This window comes from Mercurialis annua, linkage group LG5, assembly GCF_937616625.2.
Source record: "Mercurialis annua linkage group LG5, ddMerAnnu1.2, whole genome shotgun sequence".
Classification (NCBI taxonomy): Eukaryota; Viridiplantae; Streptophyta; class Magnoliopsida; order Malpighiales; family Euphorbiaceae; genus Mercurialis; species Mercurialis annua.
Window position 1 is genome coordinate 17,233,949 of NC_065574.1, and position 27,788 is coordinate 17,261,736.

The 27,788-nt window shown below is 32.9% G+C and overlaps 2 protein-coding genes across 2 annotated transcripts; one reads left to right on the forward strand and one right to left on the reverse strand.

Annotated features, from left to right (window-relative positions):
- The first annotated feature begins 17,052 nt into the window (after positions 1-17,052).
- On the forward strand, positions 17,053-20,866 carry LOC126682259 (putative E3 ubiquitin-protein ligase LIN-2). Its single transcript, XM_050377865.2, has 6 exons — positions 17,053-18,128; positions 18,238-18,382; positions 18,494-19,618; positions 19,701-19,931; positions 20,160-20,406; positions 20,653-20,866. Exons 1-6 carry the CDS (start codon positions 17,182-17,184, stop codon positions 20,715-20,717), a joined length of 2,760 nt encoding a protein of 919 aa, XP_050233822.1. The 5' UTR covers positions 17,053-17,181; the 3' UTR covers positions 20,718-20,866.
- Positions 20,867-22,470: 1,604 nt separating this feature from the next.
- Positions 22,471-26,156, reverse strand: LOC126682791 (uncharacterized). Its single transcript, XM_050378552.2, has 6 exons — positions 26,013-26,156; positions 25,654-25,927; positions 25,457-25,553; positions 25,231-25,361; positions 23,638-23,719; positions 22,471-23,043 (listed from the first exon to the last, which is right to left on the reverse strand). Exons 1-6 carry the CDS (start codon positions 26,154-26,156, stop codon positions 22,833-22,835), a joined length of 939 nt encoding a protein of 312 aa, XP_050234509.1. The 3' UTR covers positions 22,471-22,832.
- Between the last annotated feature and the right edge of the window lie 1,632 nt (positions 26,157-27,788).

Consider the following 27,788-nt stretch of genomic DNA (forward strand, 5'->3'; position numbering starts at 1 on the left):
TAAATGTCAAATATTAATTTTTTCAATTTTATATTAATTATATAGAAACATCAATTAAATTGAGGTTAGATTAGGGCATAAACTAAATTAAAATTAATAGATTGTATATATTTTTATTTAAAATTAGGAGCGTAAAATAAATTTAATTTGATTTTTTTATAATCTTTTAAAGAAAGTGAAAAACAGTTAGTTTTAATTTTTTTCCGAAAAAAAGTGATTAATACAATAGCAAGTATAACTTTTTGTTATTATTAAAGAAACAGGACTAAAAAAATAAATGGTTATTAATTTGTTATCAAGTGGAGTTGAACCTATGACCCTTTCAACTTTAAAGGCAAAATAGATAGCAAGTCAGTATACCGCCAAACCAAGGATAATTTCTGTTATAATTTTGCAACCAATTCGCAATATACAATCGCGGATTGCACTAAAACGGGTTAATTTCTGATTAACCCCAGCGGATCACCATGCAATCCGCGATTTTGTATCGCGGATTGCGTGGTCCCAGACACTAAATTGGAAATAATTTTGAAATAGGCACAAATTTGTAATTTGAAAAGCCTCGTAGGCACAGATCAAGCAAAAACCCGAATATGGACATGTAATAAACTGGTACACTAAAGAGCACAGATTTCAGAAGAACTAATCTGCATGCAGGAGACAGAAGAGAACCTTTCCGTAAAGCAAATTTTGAATTAAATCACTCCATTACATGATCCCAATTGCCTTTATGTAAACAACGCCTAGCAAGAGGAAGCCCCAGATAATTAATCAGAAGAGAACCAATCTTGCAGCCAACAATCTGAGAAGCTAAAAGCAAGTCAGAATTAATCACATTAATTTCTAAAATAGAGCTCTTATGGAAATTAATCTTAAACCCGAAATAAGCTCAAAGCATCGAAGAATCCTGATCAAGTTTTGAAGGTGAGCTAAATCAAAAGGCAGGTAAATCAGAGTGGAATACGCAAATTGAAGCAACGAGATCAGATTAGAGTTAGGATCAAAAGAGTAACCCAAAAATAGACCCATGGTTTCCTCTTTCCCAGCAAACATTTCAAACCCTCCACAACAATAACAAACAAGTACGGAGAAATAGGATCTCCCTGACGAACACCTCTCTCAAACTTGATAGGATCTACATGGCTACCATTCACCAAACCGACATGCTGGCAGAAGAAAGACAACAGGACATCTGATCATTCCAGTTTTACGGAAAACCCATGCCACGCACAACCGAAAAAAGATAACTCCAATCAATACAATCAAAATCTTTATGAAAATCAAGCTTTAAGATGAGCAGCTTATCTTTCCTTCTAATGGCATTATGAATCAGCTCATTAGCTATCAGAGAGCACTTCATGACACTTCTTCCTTTAAGAAAAGCATGTTGATTTTCAGAAATCAAATTGGAGAGTAAAGGCGCCAACCTTAAAGAGAGAACCTTCAAAAGTAGCTTGTATTGACCATTCACCAAGCTAATAGGACGGTAGTCTTTGATATTCGATGATCCTGGAACTTTAGGAATAAGAACCATAAAACATAAGTTAAGCCCCAGACGCAATGAATTACTGCTACAAAAAACAGAAAAAGATCCAATGTATCTTTTTTCATAATGTTGGCGCAGCGGGACGCGAGGGTCTGGTTCGTATATTTCAATTCAAAATCAAAATTCCAACAATTCGGATCCAGAAATTGATCATATCAATAACAATCTGATCATCGTACCATTTAGTAATTAAAGCACGCATCTAGAAATCGTAAGAACAATACTAATTTCGATTCTCCAACGATTCTTGTAGTCCCGACAGTATGGCGACCTAAAGCTCGTCCATACAGGTATGCGTCTGATTGAATTCTCACCTTGAAGTAATCTACAAGAGTTACTTTTGCCAAGCAACCCTAACCTCAAACTCTCGCCGTGATTATGTCTTTGCCCTGATGTATGAAAAATATCGCCGAGTTTTCCCGTGATTGATGACTATATGAACTCCTTCAAGTATTTTCTCTTAAGTGTGGTGTCTTTTGAATGAGCAAAGGCAATCTCTATTTACAGGCAAGAGTTTGTAGGAAACTCCAACATCGCACGTGCTAGGTGTCACACACCAAGAAAAGTCAAAATTTTGGTGGCTCCTGTCAAAACTCTTTCTAAAAAGATCGAATCCCTTAAGGCTTCGTCATCTTCAGTTATCTCTGTAATACCCCGTATTATTTTACGTTCCGCCGTATTTGTTGTGTAATAATAATAATAATAATAATAATAATAATAATAATAATAATAATAATAATAATAAGAATAAGAATAATGAATATGAATAAAGGAAAGTAAAACATTAAACCTTTAGGCCCATGCTATTGTTTTAAATTTTGGCCCAAGAAATAATTTATTTTGACCATGCATTTGTTTTTCACTTAGCAGCAATGCTGTATTTTTTCTTTTTCCCTTTCTTTTGGTGCGTCAGCCTTTCTGTTCCTACATTAACGCTTAAGAGTTAATCAAGTTTCTATCAGCCCTATATATAACTTTTCTATTCTTTTCTTTCATCAACGTATTACAAAACCTAGCCATCTCTCAAACTCAGAAACGCTTTGAGATCAACACATCCTTCTCTTTGTTCATCAAGCACGCTAGCATTGGTAAGAGTTCACGTTTCTTATCGTTTTAGTCGATATCGTATGTATCGTTCTTAACTCACGTCTTTTTCGTTTTAGCACCAATCTTAGGTTTGTCACTTCGGTTCAACAATACACATCGTCTTCTATTATCATACGCGTTGGAAACGAATTTGGTACGTAAAAATCTATTTGTCCTTCGTCGTTTTGTTTCGACGTTGCTGAACATGTTTACTGCCGTATTCTTGTTCCTATTTGCTGCTGTTCTTGCTTATTTTGATAGCTTGGGTTGCTTGTGTAAACTGTCATGGGCTAACCGTGTTGCGAGAGTTGTGTTCAGTCGCCTTACGGTTCATCGTCGCTTTGAAATTGCTCACTGTCGTTTCCTTCTTATTGTTGCTTCGGTTTTCTGAGTTTTACTAGGTGATTAGGGTTGTTCTTTATTCATGAATAATGTTGAGTTTGGTTAGTATAGGTTGTTATTGAATCATTGTTGTTTGAATGCTTAAGGTCGGGTTGCTTCTGTGTTTAATGGCAGTGTATATAAATTTGTGTATATGTTGAAGATGATGAGGTGGCAGTAAGTTATTAGCTGTTTTGATTTGTGTTTGGATAAAGGTCCTTTTTAATCACTAAATTGTTGTGGGATTCAATTTAGCTGGAGGGAATTTGTTTGATTGAATATAAAGGATGGCCAATTTGCTAATATAATCACTTATTGTTTTTGTTGCAATTAATTTAATCCTTCAAGTTAAATATTACTTATCATTTTGGTAATAACTTTGAATTTCACATCAATTTATAAATACGTGAATTATGAACGATAAATATTTTACAACTTAAGTTAATATAATTACTCGGGTAATTATAATTGTTTTCGAATAGTAAAAAATGGCTAAATTACAATTTAGCCCCTGAACGTTTTTAAAACTTATTTGATTAAGTTGTTGGTTAGTAGCTTTATATTTCATTTTGAATTATAATAATTATATTTATTTCGAATATCAATTTGGCATTGAAATTGGCTAAATTACAATTTAGCCCTTGAACGTATTAAAAACTTATTTAATTAAGTTTTTGATTTGTAACTTGGGTTACTTGAATTCGAAGTTATTGAGTTCTGTTTTAATGGTATATTATTTTATCAAATTATTTTATAAATATAAATTCGGGTTTATATTTGATAACATTTTGAGTCGGGTTAGACTTGGGTCACCCGACAAGTGAGGTTAGCTTGATAGTTATTGGTAACTCGGCTAACCAACTATTTGGAAATTAATTATTATTTAAAGATTTTTAAATAATATTTGTAAATGGGATTTTAAAGCGAGAACTCAATAGACTTGTATTAATTGGGCGTTTCTACCCATTGGGTATTTGTGTTGTTCTGGATTGTTTTATTCCGACGTGTTATTTATGCTAGTCTTATATGGTGTCTAGTACTCTCTAGAGTTAGGGTCTGTTTTTAATAATTATTTTATATTGTCTAGACCCGACTATTGTTCGTGCTTCAGAGGCGAACCAGGATTAGTTGCTTGCCGGTTATCACGTGGATTAGCAAGCAGTGAGTTTGTACTTACTATTTACCGCTTTATCAAGTAAATTATTATTTTAATATTAGATATATATATATATATATATATATATATATATATATTGTACGTATATTTTGAACTGTTTTTATACTATGGCTCTCAGTTGGAACATGCTACCTAATGGGCATCATTAGGACTGCGTGCGCACCGGTAATGATCTCGGTAAGGTATATATGTAAATGTGGTAACTCGGTGCAAGCATAGCTCTCGGGACCAAATATAGTAACTCGGTGTAGCTCAACTCTCGGGACTCTGGATATGGTAAAAGTGTGGTCAGTGATAACTCGGTGTAGCTTAGCTCTCGGGACCAGGCCTATTGGATTATGTATATTATTTAGAATTGTGGATTAGGGTTCCAATTATTAATCGTAATATCGTTATTAAATATTTTTAACGGTTTTAAAGGTTTTCCACTTGATAAATGTAAATAGTGGTATAAACTCATCTCAGTATATCTGACCCCGTTGTTTTCCCAATTTTCAGGGTTATGATTTGAGAGAGTCAGCTGACCTCCGTTCTTTATTTTCGCGGAGGTTCATTTATTTTGACAAACTGTAAAACTATTTTATTCTTAGACCGCAGTAGTAACTAGACGTCTTTATATATTTTCTAGTTGTTTGTCAGATTGATTCGACTGGACTATTATTGCTTTGGCATGTTATATGATTATTCAGGATTATTTATGTTATGCCTATTTACAACTCAGTATTGGAAAGCATGTTATATTTAAATGTTGAATATTATAACTGCTAGAATTAGGCTGAAGTCTCGGTTGCCCCCGAGTATTGGTTTTCTGCAGGTTTATTTTAATTGTATGATATAAGGAAGGCTAGCTATGGGTGTTAGTACTACGTTACCCATGCCCTAGCGCCGGTCACGATTCATGAAAATGGGTCGTGACAATCTCGGAGATAGACCTACTTAAATCTGAGGTGGAGAAACTTCGTCTCCAACTGTGAGATTCTACATCTTTATTCTAGGAGATGATGTCCGAGTACCGTATGGCGATTGGGGGAAAGCTGCTAGAGCAGAATCCAGAAGTGGATCTCTCGAGCGTGAGCCAATTGAACCCTAATGACTTAGCCAAGATTGTCAAGGCGAAATTGGGGGAAAGTAAGGCTAACGCCTTGAAGACTTCTTAATAGTATTACATTTTTTTATGGGCTAATCCGAATCAATTACCCTTGTAAAGTTTTTTTTATTTTTAATGAAGAATTTTCCAAAGTTAATCTAAACTGCTTACTTTTTTTTGTCTTTTTGAGTTAATTTAAACTCTAAAGTATATTGGAGTTAATCTGAACTGGTTTATTTATTGTCTATTTATTCAAAGTTAATCTAAATTCTGAGATTTGTTAGAGTTAATCTAAACTCCTTGTTTTTGTTCTATTTCTTCAGAGTTAATCTAAACTCTAAATCTAAACTCTCTTCTTTATTTTTTTATTTTATTCTTTTTAAGAGTTAATTTAAATTATGAAGTTATTTGGAGTTAATATAAACTCTTTGAATTTGAAATTTTCGAGACTGCCGAGTCTTTCATTTTTGGACTTCGGGGAGTCTGCTTTTTGCAATTTGATATCTGGGGCAAATAATCTTTTATTATTAATTGTAATGTGTAGAAACTAATTTTAGAGAGTACAAAGTCCACTAGTAATATTTTTTCAAATGTTCGATGCTCCAGTATCTTGGTACCGGCAATCCTTCTAGCGTTTTTAGCTTGTAAACCCCTTTTTCTATAGTTTCTTCAACCATATAGGGTCTTTCCCAGTTGGTTTGGAGTTTTTTGACCCCAACGTTACCTCTTCCGATCTTGGCGTTACTTAAGACCTAGTCTCCTATCTCGAATTTCATTAGCTTAACGATGTTGTTATGATATCGAGCAGCCAATTGTTTATAGGCTTCAGCTCAGATTTCGGCTTGGTTTCTTCTCTCCTCAAACAGGTCGAGGAAGAGTCTTATTTTTTCTTCATTTGATGATTCTTCTAGGTAGTTTACTCTTATGCTTGGCATTCCAATTTCTACTGGAATTACAGCTTTTGTTCCATAGGCAAGTCTGAAAGGTGTCTCGCTTATTCCTTGTCTCGACGTGGTCCTATATGTCCATAGGGCACCGTATAGTTCGTCCCACCAAATTCCCTTTTGCTTCGTCCACCTCATTTGCATCCCTTGTATTTGGGTTCAATTAGTAACTTTTGTCATTCCATTAGTCTAAGGGTGTGCCACAGATGTGAACCTTAGATTTATCATTAAGTCCTGAATTTTTTGAATCGTTGACAGTCGAACTGTTTGATATTGTCAGTTACTAGCGTATGTGATATGCTGCATCTGCGTATTACTTCCATTTTGAAAAAAAATTCTACTCTTACTTTAGTTATTGTTGAGACTGCTTCTACCTCAACCCATTTAGCGAAGTGGTCGTTTGCTACGATGAGGAATTTCTTTTAATTGTTTCCGTTGGGAAGGGTCCAATTATGTCCATTCCCCACATGGCATAAAGCCAGGGGCTTTCCAAGGAGTCTTGTTGTGTATCGTTTGTTATGCCGTGCCTTTGGTATTTATCGTATTTTTTCACTAAACCTTTAGCGTCTTCTTTTATTATGGGCCAGTAATAGCCTAACAGCATTGTTTTTCTTGCTATGGTGGTAGCCCCTTCATGGGCTCCACATATTCCATCGTGAATTTCTAATAAAATTAGCTTTCCATTTTCAGTCGATACGCACTTCAACCATGTATGAGTAAAGGATGTTCGGTAAAGGGTCCCTTCATAGTATGAGTAATTGTCCGCTTTTTGGATGATCCGAACAACCCAGTTTTTATCTGTTGGTAGCTCATCATTTTTTATGTACTTGATAACTGGAGTAATCCATGTCTCTTCCTCATCGATCGCCATGATCTTTGCTTCTTCAGTGCTTGACGTGCTTAGCATTTCTTTCAACTGCATTTTTCTGAATAAATCTCCTAAGTCGGAGGCAGATTTAGCTATGGAATCAGCCTCCATGTTTTTCTCCCTTAGGATTTGATTGATCTTTCATTGTCCTCCCCGATTTTCCAATTTTTGGAGCATTTACTTGACTTTGGATAGATATTTGTTCATTCCGGCTTCCTTAGCCTGGAATTCTCCTTTGATTTTATTTACCACTAGCTGTGAGTCCATGTGCAATTTTAGGACCTCGGCCTTTACTTCCAAAGCCAGTCTGAGTCATGCAACTATCGCTTCGTACGCCGCTGTGTTGTTGCTTGCATCAAACTTTATGTGTTTGCCATATTCTATTCTTACTTTGTCGGGTCCTCTTAATATGACTCCAGCTCCAACCCCCTTTTCATTTGAGGCTCCGTCAACGTATAACTCCCATAAGAGGTGTACGTTTGGTTCTTTTTGCTCTCATGATGTAATTTCAGCCATAAAATCTACTAGTGCTTGAGGTTTTAGAGTTTTCCTTGGGTCATATAGAATGTCATATTCTCCTAGTTGGACGGACCAACATACAAGCCTTTTGGGTCTCTGTAGTGCTTTTCTCAAGGGATGATTCGTTTTTACTACCACAGTGTGGCTCTAAAAGTAGTATTTTAGTTTTTTCGCTGTGGTCACGACAGCTAACGCCATTTTTTCTATCTCTGGATATCTTGTTTCTACTCCTTTCAACACTCAGCTGATATAATAAATTGGCTTCAACTCTTTGTCCTCCTCTCTAACTAGGACGGTTCCGATTATCACTTTTCTTGCGTATATGTAAAAGTATAGAGTTTCCTCCGGTATTGGCCTACCTAGGAGAGATGGAGAGATTAATAACTTTTTCAATTCCTCAAACGCTTCTTGACATTCTTCGTCCCATTTGAATTTTTAGGAGCCTTTAAGGGCTTTGAAGAATGGCAGACATCTCTTAGCAGAGCAAGACGTGAACCTTTAGAGGGCATTGATTTGCCCATGAAGTTTCTAAATCTCGTTGATATTTTTTAGAGGCTTCATGTCCTTTATGGCTTGAATTTTTTTGGGTTCACCTTGATTCCCATTTGGGATATCATGAACCTTAGTAACTTTCCTTCCTCGACTCTGTATGCACATTTGTCCAGGTTGAGTTTCATACCATATTTATTCAGGATTTTGAACGTTTCTTCTAGATCTTTTGGGTGATCTTCTACCTTTTCACTTTTATTATTAGGTCGTCTACGTACACTTGTAAACTCTTTTCAATCTCATATTTGAACAGAAAGTTCATGAGTCTCTTATATGTTGCTCCAACATTTTTCAAGCCGCAAGGCATATCATTATAGTAATATGTTCCCCCATCGGTAACGACTGATGTTTTTCCTTTATCTTCTTCCTTCACTACTAGAATGTCCGGTGTTAGCGACAAATTATTCCGTCGCTAACACAAAGAATTTCGTTAGTAAAACGTTTTACCGACGGATTATGTCCGTCGGTACAATTGTCGTCGCCAACATTTGGCGACACAATAATGTCCGTCGGGAAATGTTACCGGCAGACACCTTTCGTCGGTAATACCTGGAATCCGTCGATAAGCGTCGACTGGCTTACCGACGAAGTTCCGACTTATTACCGACAGATTGTCTGTCGGTAGATTTACCGATGGAAAATCTGTCGGTAACATCCGTCAGTAAATGTTTCTCTGTGCCGACGGATTATCCGTCGGCAAAGAGCAACACGGTCATAACTTGGCCTCTTGTTAGCGACAACTAATCCGTCGGTAAAGTATAAAAATTCGTCGGTAAATAATGCAGATTTTTGCCGTTTCTCGGTAATTTTTCAGATTTTTCCTATTAAATCAAACATGTTACGTACATGCTATTAATACATATAAACACGCTGAATATGAGTCAATAAAAAGTATTATATATAATATATAGAACAAACGTTTACAAAATTATTCGGTAACATAACACTCAATCTAAAAACCTACAATCTAGTAATGTACTCGTCATCCGAGCCTCGTGGGGACTGCGGCGGGCAAAGACCTGGCGGCAGAGAAGTCATCATCTTTGCCAACTCCGAACGGACTCTATCGGCAATCTGCTCGTCCACAGTAGCCTCTATGTCCCTCTGAACCTGCCCGCGCGCCCGCTCCTCCATCCATTGCACCCGTGACTCGACCTCTCTCTATATCCTCTCCTCAATTTCCTTGGGCGTCTGAGTCTGCTGGAACGACGAGGAACTTCCACGGAAACGGCTAGTCTGTGACGATGCGATGTACGAAACTGCAGCTGAACCAACTCCGTAAACCCGCTGCTTCTTCACCCCCTCGAGCGGCAAGAACAGCTGGTTCTCGTTGATAGTATGCGGAGTCGACGAGATGCCCTCACCCGGGGAGGACTGGGTCGCAGCAGCACGCTCAGCAACGAAACGGTCCTGAAAAAATAAACGAGTAACTTAAAGTTAGTACAGTTTCGATAAACTAAAACAATTAATTATGAATATTGCTAACTAAAATTCGGCAGTATTTCCTCTATAATACGAGCATCACCCATTTTCAGGGACTTCCTGCAAACACATATGTACTATATACAATTCACAATTCACATTTAGCAATTAAATCACAGTTTTAAATTGAAATCAAATTAAAACAATTCAATTTCAAATTAAACAGACTTACATGCTTATCCTTGAACCTCTTGTCCACAAACTTGCTCTGATCCTTCTTCGCCGAGTGCATACGAACATGCAACTCAGTGTAGGTCGGTGTACGACCGAGCTCCTGACCCTGAGAAACAAAAGCGAATATTAAATTTAATTATAAGTACATAATTAATAAACAAACAGTATAATTGCTTAAAAAACAATAGAAAGAAGATTTACTAGAACAGTCATATGCTTCACGCCCGAGCGAGATCCTACAGTGTGGCGCACCGGTCCTGTCCCAGACCCTGACGGCTCACTCATCCGGTTAGCCCGGGCGATGTCGGACTTCTTCTTTGCTTCCACCGTAGCACACTCCGCCTACCAGGCATCTCAAACAGTATCGTTGACGCATCATATCATAAAACATATGGGCTTCTTTATTCGGAGGCTCTTCACTAAACATATCTAGACCAACTGCATCGATAACCATTCTCTAATTAGCATCAAAATCATCTCCCTCACTTCCATAGTCAAACTGATCATAAGTAGCAGGCGGAAATGCCCAGTCAGGAGGATTCAATACACTACCCTCACCGTGGTGAACCCACACTTGGTAATCTTGAATAAACCCAGACTCCAACACATGTAATTTTACACCTTCGGGATCTCGGTAATTTGTGTTTCTGCATTTTTTTCTAGAGCACGGACACTTGATTTTCACCCCTCTCATACACTCAGGATGTTGTAAAGCAAATTCGACAAACTCCTCAACCTTATCAAAAAATCCTTCCGGTAGCAAGCCATTCATATGTCTAGTATACATCCAACTACGGTCCTGATTTATGTCTGTTGCACTAACAATTAGGTGGTTCACAGACTCGACGGTAGCAAAGTCAATGTAATGCTAAAAGGTATGGACATATCCCATTAGCAAAACTGGCGCTCCGTAACCCGACCACGATATATGCGTAAAAACAGAGAATAATATTAGGCAGCCTTCCAGCGCCGTTCTCCTTAAATGCGCTATCTAATATATAGCAATAGCCACCCGAAGAACAAACGCTAGAAAACCACCAAATATGTTTCAACCGTAATTACACATATATGTTTTTCGTGATCAGATTATGAAAGCACGAGTTTTGCGAACTGTACGAACTGTACAATCCCGTGTCGTTCAAAGGATTGAACACACGGGACGAGAAATCTATGGCTAGGAATACGATTTTTTATTGAGTGGGAATAAAATCGAGGTTAATATATGTGAATTGCATGTTTTTAATCTAACTACAAAAAATGAATTACAAAAGGTGATAAAACCTACTTGTTATAAGACAGAACCGCATGCGAACGCTGAATCCGGTCACACAAGTCGGAACAAATGTCTACCGCTCTCACCGGCTATTAGGAACCTACAACGAATAGAAGTCCAAAATAAAAACTTAATTAGTTTTCAATTGCAAATTATGTAATTCAAACAATATAAATTCTATCTCTAATCAAATTGTTATTATTTTTTTAACAAAAATCTGGCAGCATTTTCCCTAAAAATGAGCATCACCCATTTTTTAGTGAAAGCCTGCACGCAAACAATACATATTCTAACAAATAACCAAACCAACAAACAAACCATTTCATCGCAATTTTTTCAAATTAATAAATTAATTCTAATTATCATAAACTAAATAAAATATTTTTATTCAAACTAACAAATATTTTTATTAAAATTAACAAATATTTTTTCAAACTTATATTTAATCAATTAATATAATATATTACTAATAAATTAACATAATTAAATACTAATAGAATAACCTAATTTAAACAAAATCCTAAACTAAACAAGATTAAATTGACTAATTTAATTAAATAATTTTGTTAACAATTAAAATATTTACTATTTAAAATAATAAAATATCATTTTATTAATAATTTAATTCTAACAATTAACCTAATATAATGTAATTCAAACATAACCTAACGATTAATTCAAACAATTAACCCTAAATTACATTACATAATTTAATTAACTCTAATTAACAATAAACCGTATATAATCTAATCCCATTAACATTTAACCTAATTATAATCTAATCTAATTAATAATAAACCTAAACATAATAAACCCTAATTAACAATTAAACTAATATAATTTAACCTAACTAACAATTAACCTAATTAAATCTAATATAATTAATAACATAAATCTAATAAACCCTAGCTAATTTAAACTAAACCAAACTATTAGAATTTTAAATAAATAACAAATTAATAATCAATTACTTGGGAGGAGGAGTGCTGGAAGAGGGCTACTAGACGGCGAACGGCGGGTACAAGGCGGAGGACGGCGGTCGGCGGGTGGAAAGGAATGGAAATTGAAATTGTTAAATAAAATTAATAAAACCCTAACTATTAAAAAACAATTAAAAACTTAAAGAAATAAAGCTTACCAATTGGCGGCAGAAAATTGGCGGGCGGCGGGCGGCAGTTGGAAAGGGAAGGGGAAAGGTGGAAGGAGAAGAGAAAAGGCAAAGGGGGAAGGAGAAGAGAAAAGGGAAAGGTGAAAGGAGAAGTTGCTGCTTCATTTATTTAATGAAGTTAGCGACGGATTGTAAAATTCATCGCTAACTTATTAATGAAACGTTGCGTTTTTTTTGGTCACTGAATTTGGCGGGATGGCTCCCGCCAACCAGTTTTAGCATATTGGCGACGAATTCACTATCCGTCACCCTTCGTCGCTAAAACATGAAATTAGCGACGGACATCCAATCTGTCGCTAATTTCGGTCGCTAATAATCTTATTTTTAGTAGTGTTTCATGAGTATTTGGTGATAGCATTGTGTCGCGTTAACCAGGCTTAACATAACGTGTCCTGCAGTTGAGTCTAAAAGCATATATATGTCCGGTAGCGGATAATTATCCTTCTGACATGCTTTATTTAGATCAGTGTAGTCTATGCACATCTGATTTTTTCCGTTTGCTTTCTTTCCAATGACCATGTTGGCTACCCACTCGGGGTAGGGAATTTCTTTAATGAATCTCGCTTTCATCAATTTTTCTACTTCGTTGGCGATTATTTGTTGTTTTTCTGCTAAGAACTTCCTTTTCTTTTGTTTTATTGGCGTTGCTCTTTCATATAAATTAAGCTCGTGGGTTATGATATGTGGAAAATCCCAATAATTTCTAAGGCTTTTGAGGAAAATGTTCCCGTATTTTTCTTCAAGATTGCTATAATTCCTTATTTGATTTTAGAGGCTATTCTATCCCCTAAGTTTTCTTTTTTTTCCCTCGCCTAACTCCAGTTTCAACATCAGGCTTTTAAGTTCACAATCGTTTTCTTCAATGTCAAGGTCAAGATTCATCAATCGGTAGAGTCTCAAAGGATTCTTTTACGGATTTTTCGTAACATTTTTTGTCTATCGCTTGGTTTCCTCTTATTGTGATGATTGTTTTTTTAGTTGGGATCTTCATGGTGAGCACTTTCACGCTGGTTACAGTCGCCGAATCGTGGAGAAAAGGTCTCCTTAGAATGGCATTGTATGGAAGGTCAAGATCCACTATATTAAACAGTGTCACCAATTTTTTTATCTTTTTCTCCATTACGAATTCTTATTGTTAGAGACATAATCCCCATCGGGATGATAAGCGGTCTCCCGAACCCCGAGAGCGGGATTGTGACTCGGTCCAATCTCGCCGGTTTCTTTCCTAATCCTTCGTAAGCCTTTCTAGTCATCAAGTTTATAGCGCCTCCTTCATCTATTTAGAATTCTTTCCATGTTCCAATTTTCCACAATCATCGTCATCACAAAGGCATCATTGTGCGGACTTTTTGTGTTCTCGAAGTCCTTCGTGCTGAAAGTTATCGCCGATAAAATTTGTTATGTTTCTTTTGGTGATGATATGCACTCGATTATGTTCCACAATTTCCATGTTCTTCTGTTTTATGTTTCTTTTGGTGATGATATGCACTCGATATCATATTGGTCACTCTTCCCAGTGGTCATGGGACTATGTTCGTGTTTTCAACTCTTGCCAATCGCTTGTTCTTGGGGTTAGTCCCATCGAAATTCATCTTGATCAATGAAATTTGTTGGTTCGTAGAAAGCTCCTTCTAATGAAGTGTTTGTAAACTTTCTCACAGATGGCGCCAATTAATGTATTATGAGCTCCATGAAGGTCTGAACCTGCAAAATAGTGTAGATGGTTGATTAGATGGTAGTTGTCCAATTAGCTCTCCGATATTTAAGTCAATATTGAGCTTAATGGAGAACAATTGTATTGAATTGCATGTAGGCATACCGCAATCCCTTATATAGTGATGAGGGAAAATCTGGTAGAGTCTTAATAGGTAAGTGATTCCTTTAGGAAGTTTAATCCAAATAGGAAAGGGATTCCTATTTAGAGTGTTTCATGTTTAGAGATGAGCCCTATTTAGGATTGAATCCTAAATATGGTGATCTTACTGTATTGTAGTTTGCCTCCGAATAGGAAATTATCTTTAACTTATCTAGAAGATCTTGATCTTCTAGAATCTTCCTTATTTATCGATATTATAGTTGGCTTTGGATTCAATCTCTTAATGAGATTCGTGTCCAGATTTCAGTTATCTTTAGTTGCTGAGTCCTAGGGGATTCAGTCAACATCTCCTTCGGCGAATCCGTATGAACTTCGTTATTAGCCATCGAATCCCGTAGAATTCAAATTTGACGATACAGTTCGTTAGTGTTGATCATACCTTTGGCTTATTGTTTTTTGGCGAATCCTGGGATGGACTTCGGTGGGCGAATCCTCTTAGGACTCGATTTATCGTTACTATATGTAAATTTTTGTTTCAATCAGTTATGATAAAGTATGTAAAATATTTCTACGTTATACGATTATAATAATAGTATGATTATGGTATAATTATAGTATGATAAAGTTACGATAATTAATAGGTATGGTTATGATAATATATTATGATAAGGTTATACTGGTATAATATTGATAATAGTCTAATAAGGTTTTGATAAAGTACATCATGATAATGATATGATCATATTCAGGCACGGATGTAAGGTAGGGCCAGGCAGGGCCTGGGCCCTACCTCACATGAGAATTTTTTTTTAGCCTAAGTTACATGATACAAAGGGTTGATTACATAATACAAAGGATTGGCCTAAGTTACAACTAATATGCAACGTTAATACATTATTTGTGTTTTGGCTAACCTGGGAAAAAATTCGTGGGATTTTGTGAAATTTTCTAAGGCTTACATAGATCCATTTCAAACTTTCTTTTTACACAACCTCTATCTAAATTAAATTGTAATTTAAAAATTTCAAATATTTTCCTATTTAAAAACATACTCTTAATTTTCTAGTTTTTTTATAAATTTTATTTCTATAAAACACTTAATATGCATTGACAATTCAATTGAAGAGTTTTCTTACTTAACTATGAATATTATCAAGATAGAATAAGATGAAAAATCAATTTATAAATCTTTAAAAGTAGTGATGATGAGGATATTTTATAACAATTTTAGAAGATGAAGACTCGCAAAATATAATTGCCTCTAATTAAAAAACGATGATTCATGTTTGTTTTGTCATGCGTTTTTTTTACTTTTCATTAATATAATATAACATTAAAAATTTGATAATAATATATTTTAGTCATATTTTTTGTGGGAAATATTTTTAGTTTTATTAATTAAATTTGTGCCCTACCTCAATTTTCGGGCTAGCTTCGTCACTGATCATATTTATAAGATTGTTATGATAATGTAAATTATGATAATGCTATGATAATTTTTATGAAAATAGATTATGATAATAGTATGGTAAGGTTATAATAATAGTATGAAATCATAAAATAATTTTACAAAAAGATTATGATACCGATATGATAATGATACTTATATGATAACAGAATAAAATTAAAATAATTTTACAGTTAACAATATGATAATGATACATCTATGATAACGGAGTAAAATCATACTTATTTTAATTATCGAGAGTAAAAGTATGAGATATTTTTGATAAATACATAAACTTTCAAAAAAAACACTAAATTTTTTATTAGATTTTTATAATTAATTAAGGAAACTTTCTAAAATTTAAGTCCGTTCGGTTCCTGTATTATTATTTTTTTCTTGTGACGAGGACTCACTCTATTGAGCCGAAACTCAATATCATTGTCAAATTCCGAGATGTAGACCGCCCGCAAGCCCACATACCTGGTAATTCCGTACTATAATGGCCAGCAATCCAACATCAACCACTCCATATTAAGAAAGGGCGTAGCCGGGTTTAAACCCGCGACCTTTGACGTCCAGATGGCTGAGACTTACATCACTAGACCAAATCCGTGAGGGCGTTCCTGTATTATATACACCCCTTGCCTTCCTTTCCAAATTCTATTTTTTTCCTGTATTTTATTTTAAAGATTCCCTTTGAAAGAGGACAACGGCCTTATTCAATGGATTGTCTTACCGTGAATGAGGGTCCTATTATACCACATGCTTCGACTCCCAAAACTTGTCTGCTTCTAAACATTTCCTTTTCTTTTCCTAAAACACTACAAAAAGTATTTGTTTTCTCCGATGCAGCTGTTCATACGCATTATAAAAGTTGATCATTAACTACAACTTCTCACTCAAATTCAATAAATTCATAGTTTTAGATTAAACGGGTTGCAATTTTATATTATATCATCTTGATTTAGCACTGTTTGATTTTATTAAAAAATATTAGATATATATAATTGGAGTAACCTTATAAAAAATTTACCAACTTTATACGTTTTCTCACTTTAATCACACCGTTTAAAAATCGTCATTTTCATACACCAATTACCAATTTTTCTCAAATCCATATACAGTTCAAAAATCCGGCAAAGATTAATGACGTGTGACTTTCTGGTTGCCAACTCATCAATTTTCATTATTAAATTTAAATGTAAGTGTTTGAATAGACATGCATTATTAAAAATTTACAACTACTCATGTATGCAGCCGTTTAAAGCTTGGGGCCAGAGCTTTGCCTCTCGCAAGTGATCTACCCGGCTCGAATGGAGATTAGTCTGAATGCGGAAGGTTTAAAGGTGCCGTTTTATAGTTGGAATCCGTTCAGAACATCTCATGATCAGATAAAAAAAATTACAACTACTAGAGGAGGAGAACATTATTATTAAACTCAAAGTCTTGATATTATACTACAGTAAGTACAAATTGTATGGTCATGCGCTACTTGATTGGCATAAATGCTAACAAAGTCACCCACAAGAATTCTTTTGTCTTCATTTGTATGACTGGAGTTGTATATTATTATGTAGGCTATATCTGTCCTTTATTGTGTATTATTGGTTAGAGAATGTCAGTATATGTATAACTTTTAGCTTTAATTTCTTTGCTCAATTACTATGACTTCCTTACACAAATTACTCACTCAAGAAGGATATGTGCATTCAAAGTTGTTCAAAGGTCCAAAACAAGCAAAGTTTATAGATGAATCCATAACATTGCCCATTTATGTTTGCCATGACCAAACAAATTTAAAGACTAGAAGTTCTTCAATGTTTTCATCTAAAAGAGTCGGTTCGGATTCAGGGAGGACGAAGAGCGATGAACTTGCTATCGACCAAGTTGCTGTCAAGGCGGTTATTTCCATACTCGGTGGGTATATAGGCAGCTATGCAAAGGACTCGAGTTTCCGGAAAAAGATTCGAGACAAATGCAACTCTTGCTTGATAGGAAGAGAGAACGATATGGACAACCGCGTTTTCATTGATATGGAATCCGGAATGGAGAGCGTTGAGATGTTGGTTGGAGAACAATGTACGAGCAGGAACGAATTGAGCTTCAAGTCACTGCACAAGTTCTTTCAGAATGTTGCTTCTGAAATTAGTGAATCTACTTGTGGAATTCCGAAATCCGATATCTCAGCTATAGCTCAATTGTACTTATCAATTATTTACAAGCTTGAGAAGAATGATCTCAGTTCCGCTATGCATCTACTTCAAGTATTCATCGATTCGCCTTTTTTAGCAAGAAACCACTTGCTTCCTGATCTTTGGCAACATTTGTTTCTTCCTCATCTGCTTCATCTTAAGATATGGTATCATAAGGAACTTGAAACCCTCTCAAATTCTCACAAGGAAAACAGAACGAAAGCTCTAAGTAAAGCATATAACAGGCAGATAGACTTCGGAACCATGAAGTTCGCTCTCTATTACAGAGAGTGGCTCAAAGTTGGGGGCAGAGCTCCTAGTATACCTCATGTTCCTCTGCCATCTCGGCCTAATTCTATACCATCAAGACGGAGATCATCGGATTCTTATAGTTCATACTCATCTATCAATAGAAATTTGTAAGTTATTGTATCTGCAAAATTGTAGCTGATATTGATTTTCAGTTTACTTACAACAAAGTTGCATATTAATCTGTCTACTACATTGTTAAAATGGCTACTATTATAGGTACCAAGCTGTGTTTGGACCGACACATGAGCATCAATCGGTAGCGCTTAATGGTAAAAGAAGAGCTTCAATGGATGATTGGGTTCAAACAGCAGAAAAGCTTCGCATAGCAGAAGAACATTGCAAGAATTTTAATTATTCTAGTGTGAGTATCTTTTGTCCTATAATGAAAAAAAGGCCTAATAAAGCTTCAAAGAATTTTTTTTTATTAATTAGGCCTAATAAGAAAATGTAATAAGTATTCTGAATTTGACAGAATAAGATGACTACTCCTGGAAGGTCATCAAGCCAAGATCATAGAATTTCAAGAAATGAATTATTGCCTGAAAGACGGAAATCATCGGATCGTTTCATGTTGTTTTCTTGCCAGAGTGTAGTTTCAGAATGCTTGGTAAAAGGAAATCACATAATCAGAAATAATTCGATCAGCCATGCTGACTATAGTACTGACCAACCTATGAGTGATTTAAGTAGAGCCATTAGTACAATTTGCTTATCGGATAATCTAAGCGACTGCGAATTTTCTGTTCGTGTCATTGCAAAATCCTGGCTGGAGTCTCATGACAATCCTGTCATTGTAAAAGCTTTGGCAACAACATCTGTTATAGAAGGACTTTTAGAAGTCTTGTTTGGTTCGGATGATGATGAGATTCTAGAATTGGCAATATCCGTTCTTGCTGAGTTCGTATCAAAGTATGATGCTAATCGATTGATAATACTAAACTTCGATCCACAGCTTGAAATTCTTATGAGATTATTGAAAAGTAGCAGTTTATTCCTAAAAGCTGCTGCTCTGCTCTATCAGTTGAAGCCCAAGGCGAAACAGATGATATCAATCGACTGGGTTGCGATAGCTCTTCGAGTTTTAGAATTTGGAGATCAGGTGCAAGTCTTATTCAGTGTAAGATGCATGCCTCAAAATGCAGCACTTTATTTCCTGAGTGAGCTATTAACCGGTTTTAGCGAAGATAAGAACTTGGAGAATGCGGGTCAAGTGGTGGCGCTTGGCGGATTGATGTTTCTTGTTACGATTATAGAGAAGGGAGATATTGATGAGAGGAATAAGGGTGCTATGCTTATGTCCTGCTGCATTCGTGCCGATGGAAGTTGTAGGAATTACTTGGCTGAAAATGTTAACAAGACTTGTTTGCTTGAGCTTATTGCTCTTGGAATGCAGCAAAAGCCTAATGCATCCGCTTTCACATTACTCACTGACTTATTATGCCTCAACAAGAGAAAACAGATCATAGAGTTTCTAACTCAACTCCAACTCGGGTGGGGCGGCTTGAACGCCATGCATATATTTCTGGTATATCTTCAGAGGGCTTCCCCGGAAGAACGCCCACTCGTTGGAGCAATTCTGTTGCACCTCGATCTTCTAGTAAGTCCATTCCTCAATCTTCTAGCTCTAAATAAAAATTTATATTGCACGGAGAGCGTAATTTGGAATAGTAATGTTGCAGGGAGATCCTTTAAGAAGTAGTACATATAGAGAAGATGCAGTTGAGGCAATTATAGAAGCTTTGGATTGCGAAAAATGCAACTCCAAAGTTCAGGATCGATCGGCCAAAGCCCTGTTGATGCTCGGAAGCTATTTTTCGTACGGTAGTGAGGCAACACCACAAGAATGGCTATTACAACACAGATCAATGGATGTATTTTTCAGCAATCATCATGTCACTCATTTTAACTTGGTACGCTATCATATCCCGCGTTTTAGGCCTAATCATCTAAAAATTCCAAACCATATCGACTTTTACCAATTTCTAATGTCATTAATCTTAGTCTAATAAAGTTAAAAGGTTAGACTATAATTGACAAGAGTCGATAACGTTTGAACTTTAAGAGCGACTAGGCTCACGGTTTATAATGTTATTGAACTTCCCGAATTTATGATTGGATCGCGTAATTTGTGTAACTAGAATGAAGAGGAAAAGGCAATAGAAGAGTGGCAAAGAAAAGTAGCAATAATGTTATTAAACAGTGGGAGCAAGAAATTGGTAGCAGCTCTTTCAAATTGTATAGCCAATGGCACCCCAAATTTAGCACAATCATGCCTCTTCACTGTTGCATGGATGAACAAAGTTTTACATTCAGTGGACCAAGAAATCTCTAACTATGACACAATTTATCCTTCTGCTTCATTGCACCATCTCATCAAGAGTTCAGGTATGCTACAAAATTGTCTTGTTCAAATAAATTGATAGAACTTTGTTTGTCTATGTGAAGTGGAAATGAAAATGCTGAAAGAAATTTTTTAGAATTTTTTTTTTCTTCACAAAATCAGGTCATATATGCAAAAAAAATTGGAGTTTCAAAAGAATTTTTGAAAATGAAAAAAAAAATGTGGAAAAGTATGACCAGATTTAATAAGTTTCGTGCAATATCTCATCGGTCTTTTTTTTTTCCTCACAGAATGTGTTTCTATACTATCGTCGTTGAATAGAGAGTTGATAGAGCCTCTTCGAAATCGATTTTGACATCTACAGCAACAGCTGAATATTCAAGTGGAAAGTGTTCGAATAATTTATATTTCAACATTTGGATTTACATATGTAATTAACAATCCAATTGTATAATATATTAAGTAATCAAATTAAAAAAGTTAAAGTTATGAGGCATTATTATATACTCTAATATGGTTTATTAATTACTTTACTATATATAGAGAAATTTAATTGCACAAGTATAATTTTATGAAGGATCAAAATATTATAAGTACTACTACTGTACTACATATGTGTTTTTAAAAGATATAAAAAAAATTCAAACACTTGATATATGTACATTTATTTCGTCAAGAGTAAACACAAAAATTTGTAAGTGTTGGTTGAATTTGAAGAACTGAATGGAAATTTTCAAAATCAGTCAACATACAATTAATAAATGTATGTTTCTACTAATTTTGATTTATTAATAAATGAATTGATATAATCTTGCCTTATTAAATTTTATGAAAGTCTTATATAAGTAATTACAATGGGAAGAAATAATTAAGTGATTAATGAGTTGAAGAATTGAAGAGAAGGGTTAGGACTTAGGATTCATGTTAGACAGGTATGTGATATGAACTGTTGTTTTATTGCATTCAATTTTATTTTATTTGAGAATATTATTGCTTTCAATTTTATGTGTATATAATGCAGCATTTACATGTAAAAACATTATACTCTGACATTGATTGCATAGATAACAAAGAAATGGATATATAGGGGGCCCAGGCTTTGTCGTTACCATTGATATTTTTCTCCTTTGCTTTTCATTTGTACTAGCAAACCACCCGCGCTACGCTGCGGATTTTTAATATATAATATGGAGGAAATTACACCATTTACTAAAAAAAATGAAAATAATTACAAAACTAAATGTTGACTTTTTTCATTTACAAAAATCTTAATAATATTTACAAAAGTATAAAAAAATAAAAAATAATATCAAATATACGGTTTATACTGTGGGTATAATGTCAGTATACTAATAAACTAACATTATATCAACATTATATCAACATTATACCAAAATTATACCAATATTATACATACTGACATGTTATTAATATTTTAAATAAAAATTTACCAAAATAACATCAAATCGTATACTAAAAATTAAATTAATAATATACCAAAATTATACCAACATTATACCAAGAGTGTACACATTAAAATATACTGAAATTTTATTATTACATCAACATTACACCACATCGCGTACTAAATATTAACCTAACAATATACTAAAAGTATACCAACAATATACAAATTTTCTAGTTCATTACCAACTATAGCGAAAAATACATATAAAAAAAATATACATGTTATCAACTAGAAAATATATATAAAAAATTATAATCGATATACCGAAAATATACTGAAATTATACCAATAATAAACCAAATATTATTTTTAAATTATCTGATTTATAGTTTTAATATTCCAAAATTATACCATAATTATACTGACATTATACAAGTCGTATTTTTGTATTTAATTTTCATTTTTTTGATACTTTTGTAATTAATTTTAAATCAGTCGTATTTCTGTAAATAAAAAAAGTTTACAGGTACTTTTGTAAATATTTTTAAAATTTTAGGTATTTTTATCATCGTCCCATATAATATATAAGCGTATATATTACATCAAAACAGTTTAATTAAATTTATTTATACAACAATACATATAAACAAAATATTTTATAAACAGTAAAATGGGTAAAGCTGCAATTTATCAAAGCTAAGTTGCACTTGGAATTATTCAGTCTTTGTGTTCTTTTCTTTTAAGACAACTCTTGCTTGTCTCTTCTTTTTCATGCTTTCCGTCTTCTTTTTCTTTGTTTTCTCCTTTGTCATTAAAGCTTTTTTTACACAACAATAATATAAATTGTATTATTGTTTAGTAAATGAAAAAGATAAAAATATTTCAATATTTTAATTATCTTACCTTATCTTTAGTCGCTTACTTGATGATTCGTTTATAGATTCAGTGCATATTGGAATAAAATTGAGGAGTTGGCACTATTACTTGTTCAGAATAATCAACAAATTCATTATTCGGAAAAACTTCAGTAACTTTAAATGTAAGATTTGTAGCATCTGCCTGTTATCTGGTGATGATCATTTGAAATATCTTTGTCATGCCAATTATGTTCTGAAGTGCTCTCGGAAAAAGTGTTTGTTGTTCATGTTGTTCATTGATCATTTGTGGAAGTAGTAACTGAATAGGAAGACCAATCAATTCCTCGACAATTTTTCTAAATACTAATAAAAATGTTGAACCGTTATCGTCTTTCACTATTAAGTTTAACTTGTACCTGCATGTAATAAAATATGATATTATATTCTTTAAAACTATTATTAAAAATAATAATATATAAATTATTTTATAGTAATTTTTTTAAAATTATAAATATAGTATTCAAAATATAATATAATATATATATATATTAAATTTAACAAATTTCATATTTTTACCAGCTGATTGGATCACTTTCTATACCAAATTTGATGCACAATGTTTTGTCGTGATGCATTCTTATACCGCTATAGCATTTTGGACATGCTCTATACTACCATCCAGTAGTTGTATCAACATCAATGATTGTTGCTTTACATGTGATTGAATTCCGTGACAAAGTATAGAACACATTAGTAAAATTTAGTTATTTTTAACATATAATTTATTACATATATGAGACATAGTTATACGTTATGTTCATTTGCGTCCATGTTATACAACTCTATCAAAGTTTTTCTATTTAATTTTGCTCTTTCTTGTGGACTGACTGTCGATATTGTTGGATTGATAATTAAAATTGCACTTTCTTCAGAAGGTAGTCTGCATTATAAATATCTATATAAATATGTCATAAATTGTAAAATACATTATAATCGTAAACATAACTTACATGTTTTTAAGCTGAACGACTTCGGGGATATCCAAATTCACATAATATGTTGTAGCTGAGCATGCCGATAATGTCAAATCACCTTTTCATAATTTATAGAGAAATTAAATATAATTCTTTTTAGGCTTATTCACCAAAAAATGTCAAACCTATACGTTTTGTGTCAATTATAGCCAAACCTTTAAAAATCACCAGATTTAGCCAAACCTTATATGTTCTGTTTCTTTTTAGTCATTTTTGAATCGAACCGGTTTTTCTGACACCATGTCGTCCACGTCACCGCCAACTAAGCAATTGGCTGACATGGCAGCTGAAATATTTAAATAAGGTTTGGCTATAACTGACATCAAATGCATAGGTTTAGTATTTTTTGGTGAATAAAACTAATTTTAAAATTAAATAATTAAATGATTAATTATATTATAATAAAATTCATATATCTCTAAAAAATAATATTTTTATTTAACGCTAATTAAAATTAATTTATTTTTTACTAAATTTAAATAATTCTAATAATTGTTTTTACATATTTGATGGATATATAATTAATTTAAATTCTATTAAAAACAAAAAATGTCATGTTCATCTTAATTTTTTTTTTAAATTTCTGTCGTCGGTTATTTGATACCGCCGCCGTTTGAGATCCAATTGTTTGTCTTCCGACGAACAATCTGAGAGTAATATACACAACAAACATACGATAATGTTCATAATTCAACTATACACACATCAACATAAAAATATCACTGAATAGACTGCTTATTTAAAGGACGAGTGTAATTATTTCTCTTTTTTTTTCTTTAAAAAATGAAGCTCACTGTGATGTAATCAATATATATCATGATGTTTATAAGCATAAACGCATATGTCATTTTACTCGGCATAGCCAAAAACTTATCTTAATTTACACATAACTATTTTATTTATTACCTAAACTCAGTCATAACAAGATCTCAACAACATTAAAAATAATAAATCAAGTTCAAAATCATCATGAACATTAAACCATTTCACCAAATTTAATTCAACATTAATTCCTAAATAATACATTAATTCATTTTTTTAATTACATATTCATTATAATATATTATAATATAAATTTATTAGATTTAATTAGGTTTAATAAAAAATTAAAACTAATTTTAATTAGTATTAAATAGGAAATATTAATTATTTTTAAATATATATAAATTTCATAAATTTCATAAATGATATAATTAATTTATTAATTATTAAATTTAAAAATTGGCTTGAATTTAAAATTAGGTTTATTCACCCAAAAAATAAGAAACCTATTTTTTGTGTGTCAGTTATAGCCAAATTTTATTTAAATATTTCAGCTGCTATGCCAGCCAATTGCTTAGTTGGCGGTGACGTGGACGATACGGTGTTAAAAAAACCGATTCGATTCAAAAATGGCTAAAAAAAACATAACATATAAGATTTGGCTAAATCTGGTGATTTTTAAAGGTTTGGCTATAATTGACACAAGACGTATAGGTTTGGCATTTTTTGGTGATTAAGCCTTCTTTTTATCGGATAAATAAAAAATATATTTAAGAAGTAGGAAATATAAAGTTATAAATTACTTACCACCATAAATTCTAACAGCAACTGCAGCAATGACTATGACAACAGGACCCTTTTTTTGTTCAGAAATAATGAAATCTTCATTAAAGTTGTCTGCTGTGGTTCTCCATAAAGTAACCATAATTTCATTTTTCCTGTTTACAAAAAATAATAAATCGTATTAATTATATATTTATTCAAACAACACGTGAAAATATATTAATCAGAAGATAATATTTTAAGTGATTACCTTTCGTCTCGAATTCTCAGATCACGCTTTTTTGTCATTTGTTTCTTTGTGTATGTATTAGTTGAATGGCTCATTGTTATTAATTCCCCAACGTAATCTGTCATTTTTATAATTTTTTATTATATAATATTTAAAAAAAATATAAAGTTTATTAGTATATATGTATTAAATTATTTATAAAAAGATAAGAAATATACCTGTGAGATATAAGTCCTGGTCAACTCTTTCTCTTAAACTTTCGTATTTAACAAATTGAAACTTTTCAAAAGGTATAGGATCTTGACAGTTTGGAATGTGTCGCACAAATGTGTTTCTTGCAACTTGAATAGCATTAGAATGTTCAGAACATCTATGCGATTTTTTCGGCGGAGTAACTCTAAATCCCGAGATAGTATAAATTTCATTCTTCTGTAAGATATCTCTGAAATATGGGATATCTGCTTTCCAAATTGTGCCTTGTATAGTATTCCCCTGCACATAAATATTTTAATGTTATATATAATAAAAATATTATTAATAATGTATATATATGAAATAATTTGGAAAATAATCGTACCTTTTCATCAATAAGCAGCATGTCCAGTCCAAACGAATCAACATCATTTATATTTTGCTTGAATTCCCATATCCGCAAAACGCGAGCTTTAATTTTCCAGTATTTTTTCTCACTTGTTAATTCTGATATCATATTATATGCCATTTTTTACTCTGAAAAAAAAATTATTATCATCTTTATTTATATTATAAATTTTCTAATATTTCTTTATATACAACGTTTTTTGTATATTGTTTATATGCAACATCATTTTCTTTAATCATTATCTTCGGCCCTTTAGGTGATGAGACTCTTGAAATAGCAACGTATAATTGTCCATGCGTAAATACAGGTCGTGGTAAATATAAGCCAATTTTTTTAAGTTTGACCTTGACTTTTATTTATTGTCATTGCATAGCATATATTTATTGGATATTGTCTTCGCTTAAATATGAATGGTAATTTCTTATCTGTTACAGTCATTGAGATTCGGGGTATTTGGGTAATTTCACCTACATTAGAACCCGTAAGATTTCTTACTTCTATAATTTTTTTTCCTAATCGAGTTATTATTAATCGAGATCCATTACATAATCCTAATCTTGGATTTAAATTTTGTAATAACATAATTGGCGTATGAATTTTTAAATTTAATTCATGATGTGGTATTCCGCTAAAATTTAATGAGTTTAAATATTCAGGAGGATATTGTAAATCAAGCTCTTTTGATGCATTACAGTTTTCGCAAATATTATCATAGCTATAGTATGTTTTTTCAGTTTCAGATATTTGTGATAATAAATATGAATTTATCTCATCGACGGCATTATTTGTTGGAGTAACTATCGATCTTTTTATTAAATAATTTGTATTGTAATAATTTGTTAAAAAAATGTCATATATAACATCTACTAAGTTTTTATCTCATTATTTGTATTTAATATTAAAAGATCATCAGGTATTTTAATCCAAGTAGCCTCTTTTTCGTTACTATCTCTTTTAATAGCCAGTGCATTTCCATTTCCGACACTCAACATCCATGTATTAAATACTGATATTAAATTTTGTTTATTAATATTTTTAGTTTTTTTTTCAATCGCATATCAATTGATAGATTATATATTTGAAAATTCTGCCATAAAAAAGATTTGACAATCGATGCATTTATCATATCTATCTCCATTATTTATTACAGGTAATATTTGTCTAAAATCTCCACCGAGTACTAAAATTTTGCCGCCAAATAATTTGTCTTTTGAATTTTCATTTTCATCACTCATAATATCTTGTAAGGATTTATTTAATGCTTCAAAACAATGTTTATGAGTCATTGGTGCTTCATCCCAAACAATCAAACTTGTTTCAGAAATAATTTTGCTAATTGCGTTCTTTTTTTTATTTCACATGTTGAAAATTCGTCAATATTCAAAGGTATTTTAAATCTAGAGTGAGCTGTTCTACCTTTTGGTAATAATAATGAAGCAATTCCAGAAGAAGCTACTGCTAAAACAATTAATTTTTCATATCTTAATTTTGTAATAATTGTTTCATATAAAAATGTTTTCCCTGTTCCGCCATATCCATATATAAAAAATAACTCATTTGTATTATTTTTTACTGCGTTAACAATTTTATGATATATTTGTAATTGTTCAGTATTTAAACAATTATACATTTCATTATGTTTTTTTTCTAATTCGATTACATCATAATCTAGTTCTTCATATAATAATCTATTTTCTACATTAAGAATTATATCTGAATTTGGAATTGGTAAGTTATGTTGACATAATGAAG

Bases quoted from the DNA above. Each gene is read 5' to 3' on its own strand.
- LOC126682259 (XM_050377865.2), top strand. From the start codon at position 17,182: ATGACTTCCTTACACAAATTACTCACTCAAGAAGGATATGTGCATTCA. The intron at 18,129-18,237 runs GTAAGTTATTGT...CTACTATTATAG, and splicing joins TCATCTATCAATAGAAATTT to GTACCAAGCTGTGTTTGGAC. The intron at 20,407-20,652 runs GTATGCTACAAA...TTTTCCTCACAG, and splicing joins CCATCTCATCAAGAGTTCAG to AATGTGTTTCTATACTATCG.
- LOC126682791 (XM_050378552.2), bottom strand. From the start codon at position 26,156: ATGGCATATAATATGATATCAGAATTAACAAGTGAGAAAAAATACTGG. The intron at 25,554-25,653 runs GTATATTTCTTA...TAAAAATGACAG, and splicing joins CCAGGACTTATATCTCACAG to ATTACGTTGGGGAATTAATA. The intron at 23,044-23,637 runs GTAAGTTATGTT...TATTACATGCAG, and splicing joins GTCGTTCAGCTTAAAAACAT to GTACAAGTTAAACTTAATAG.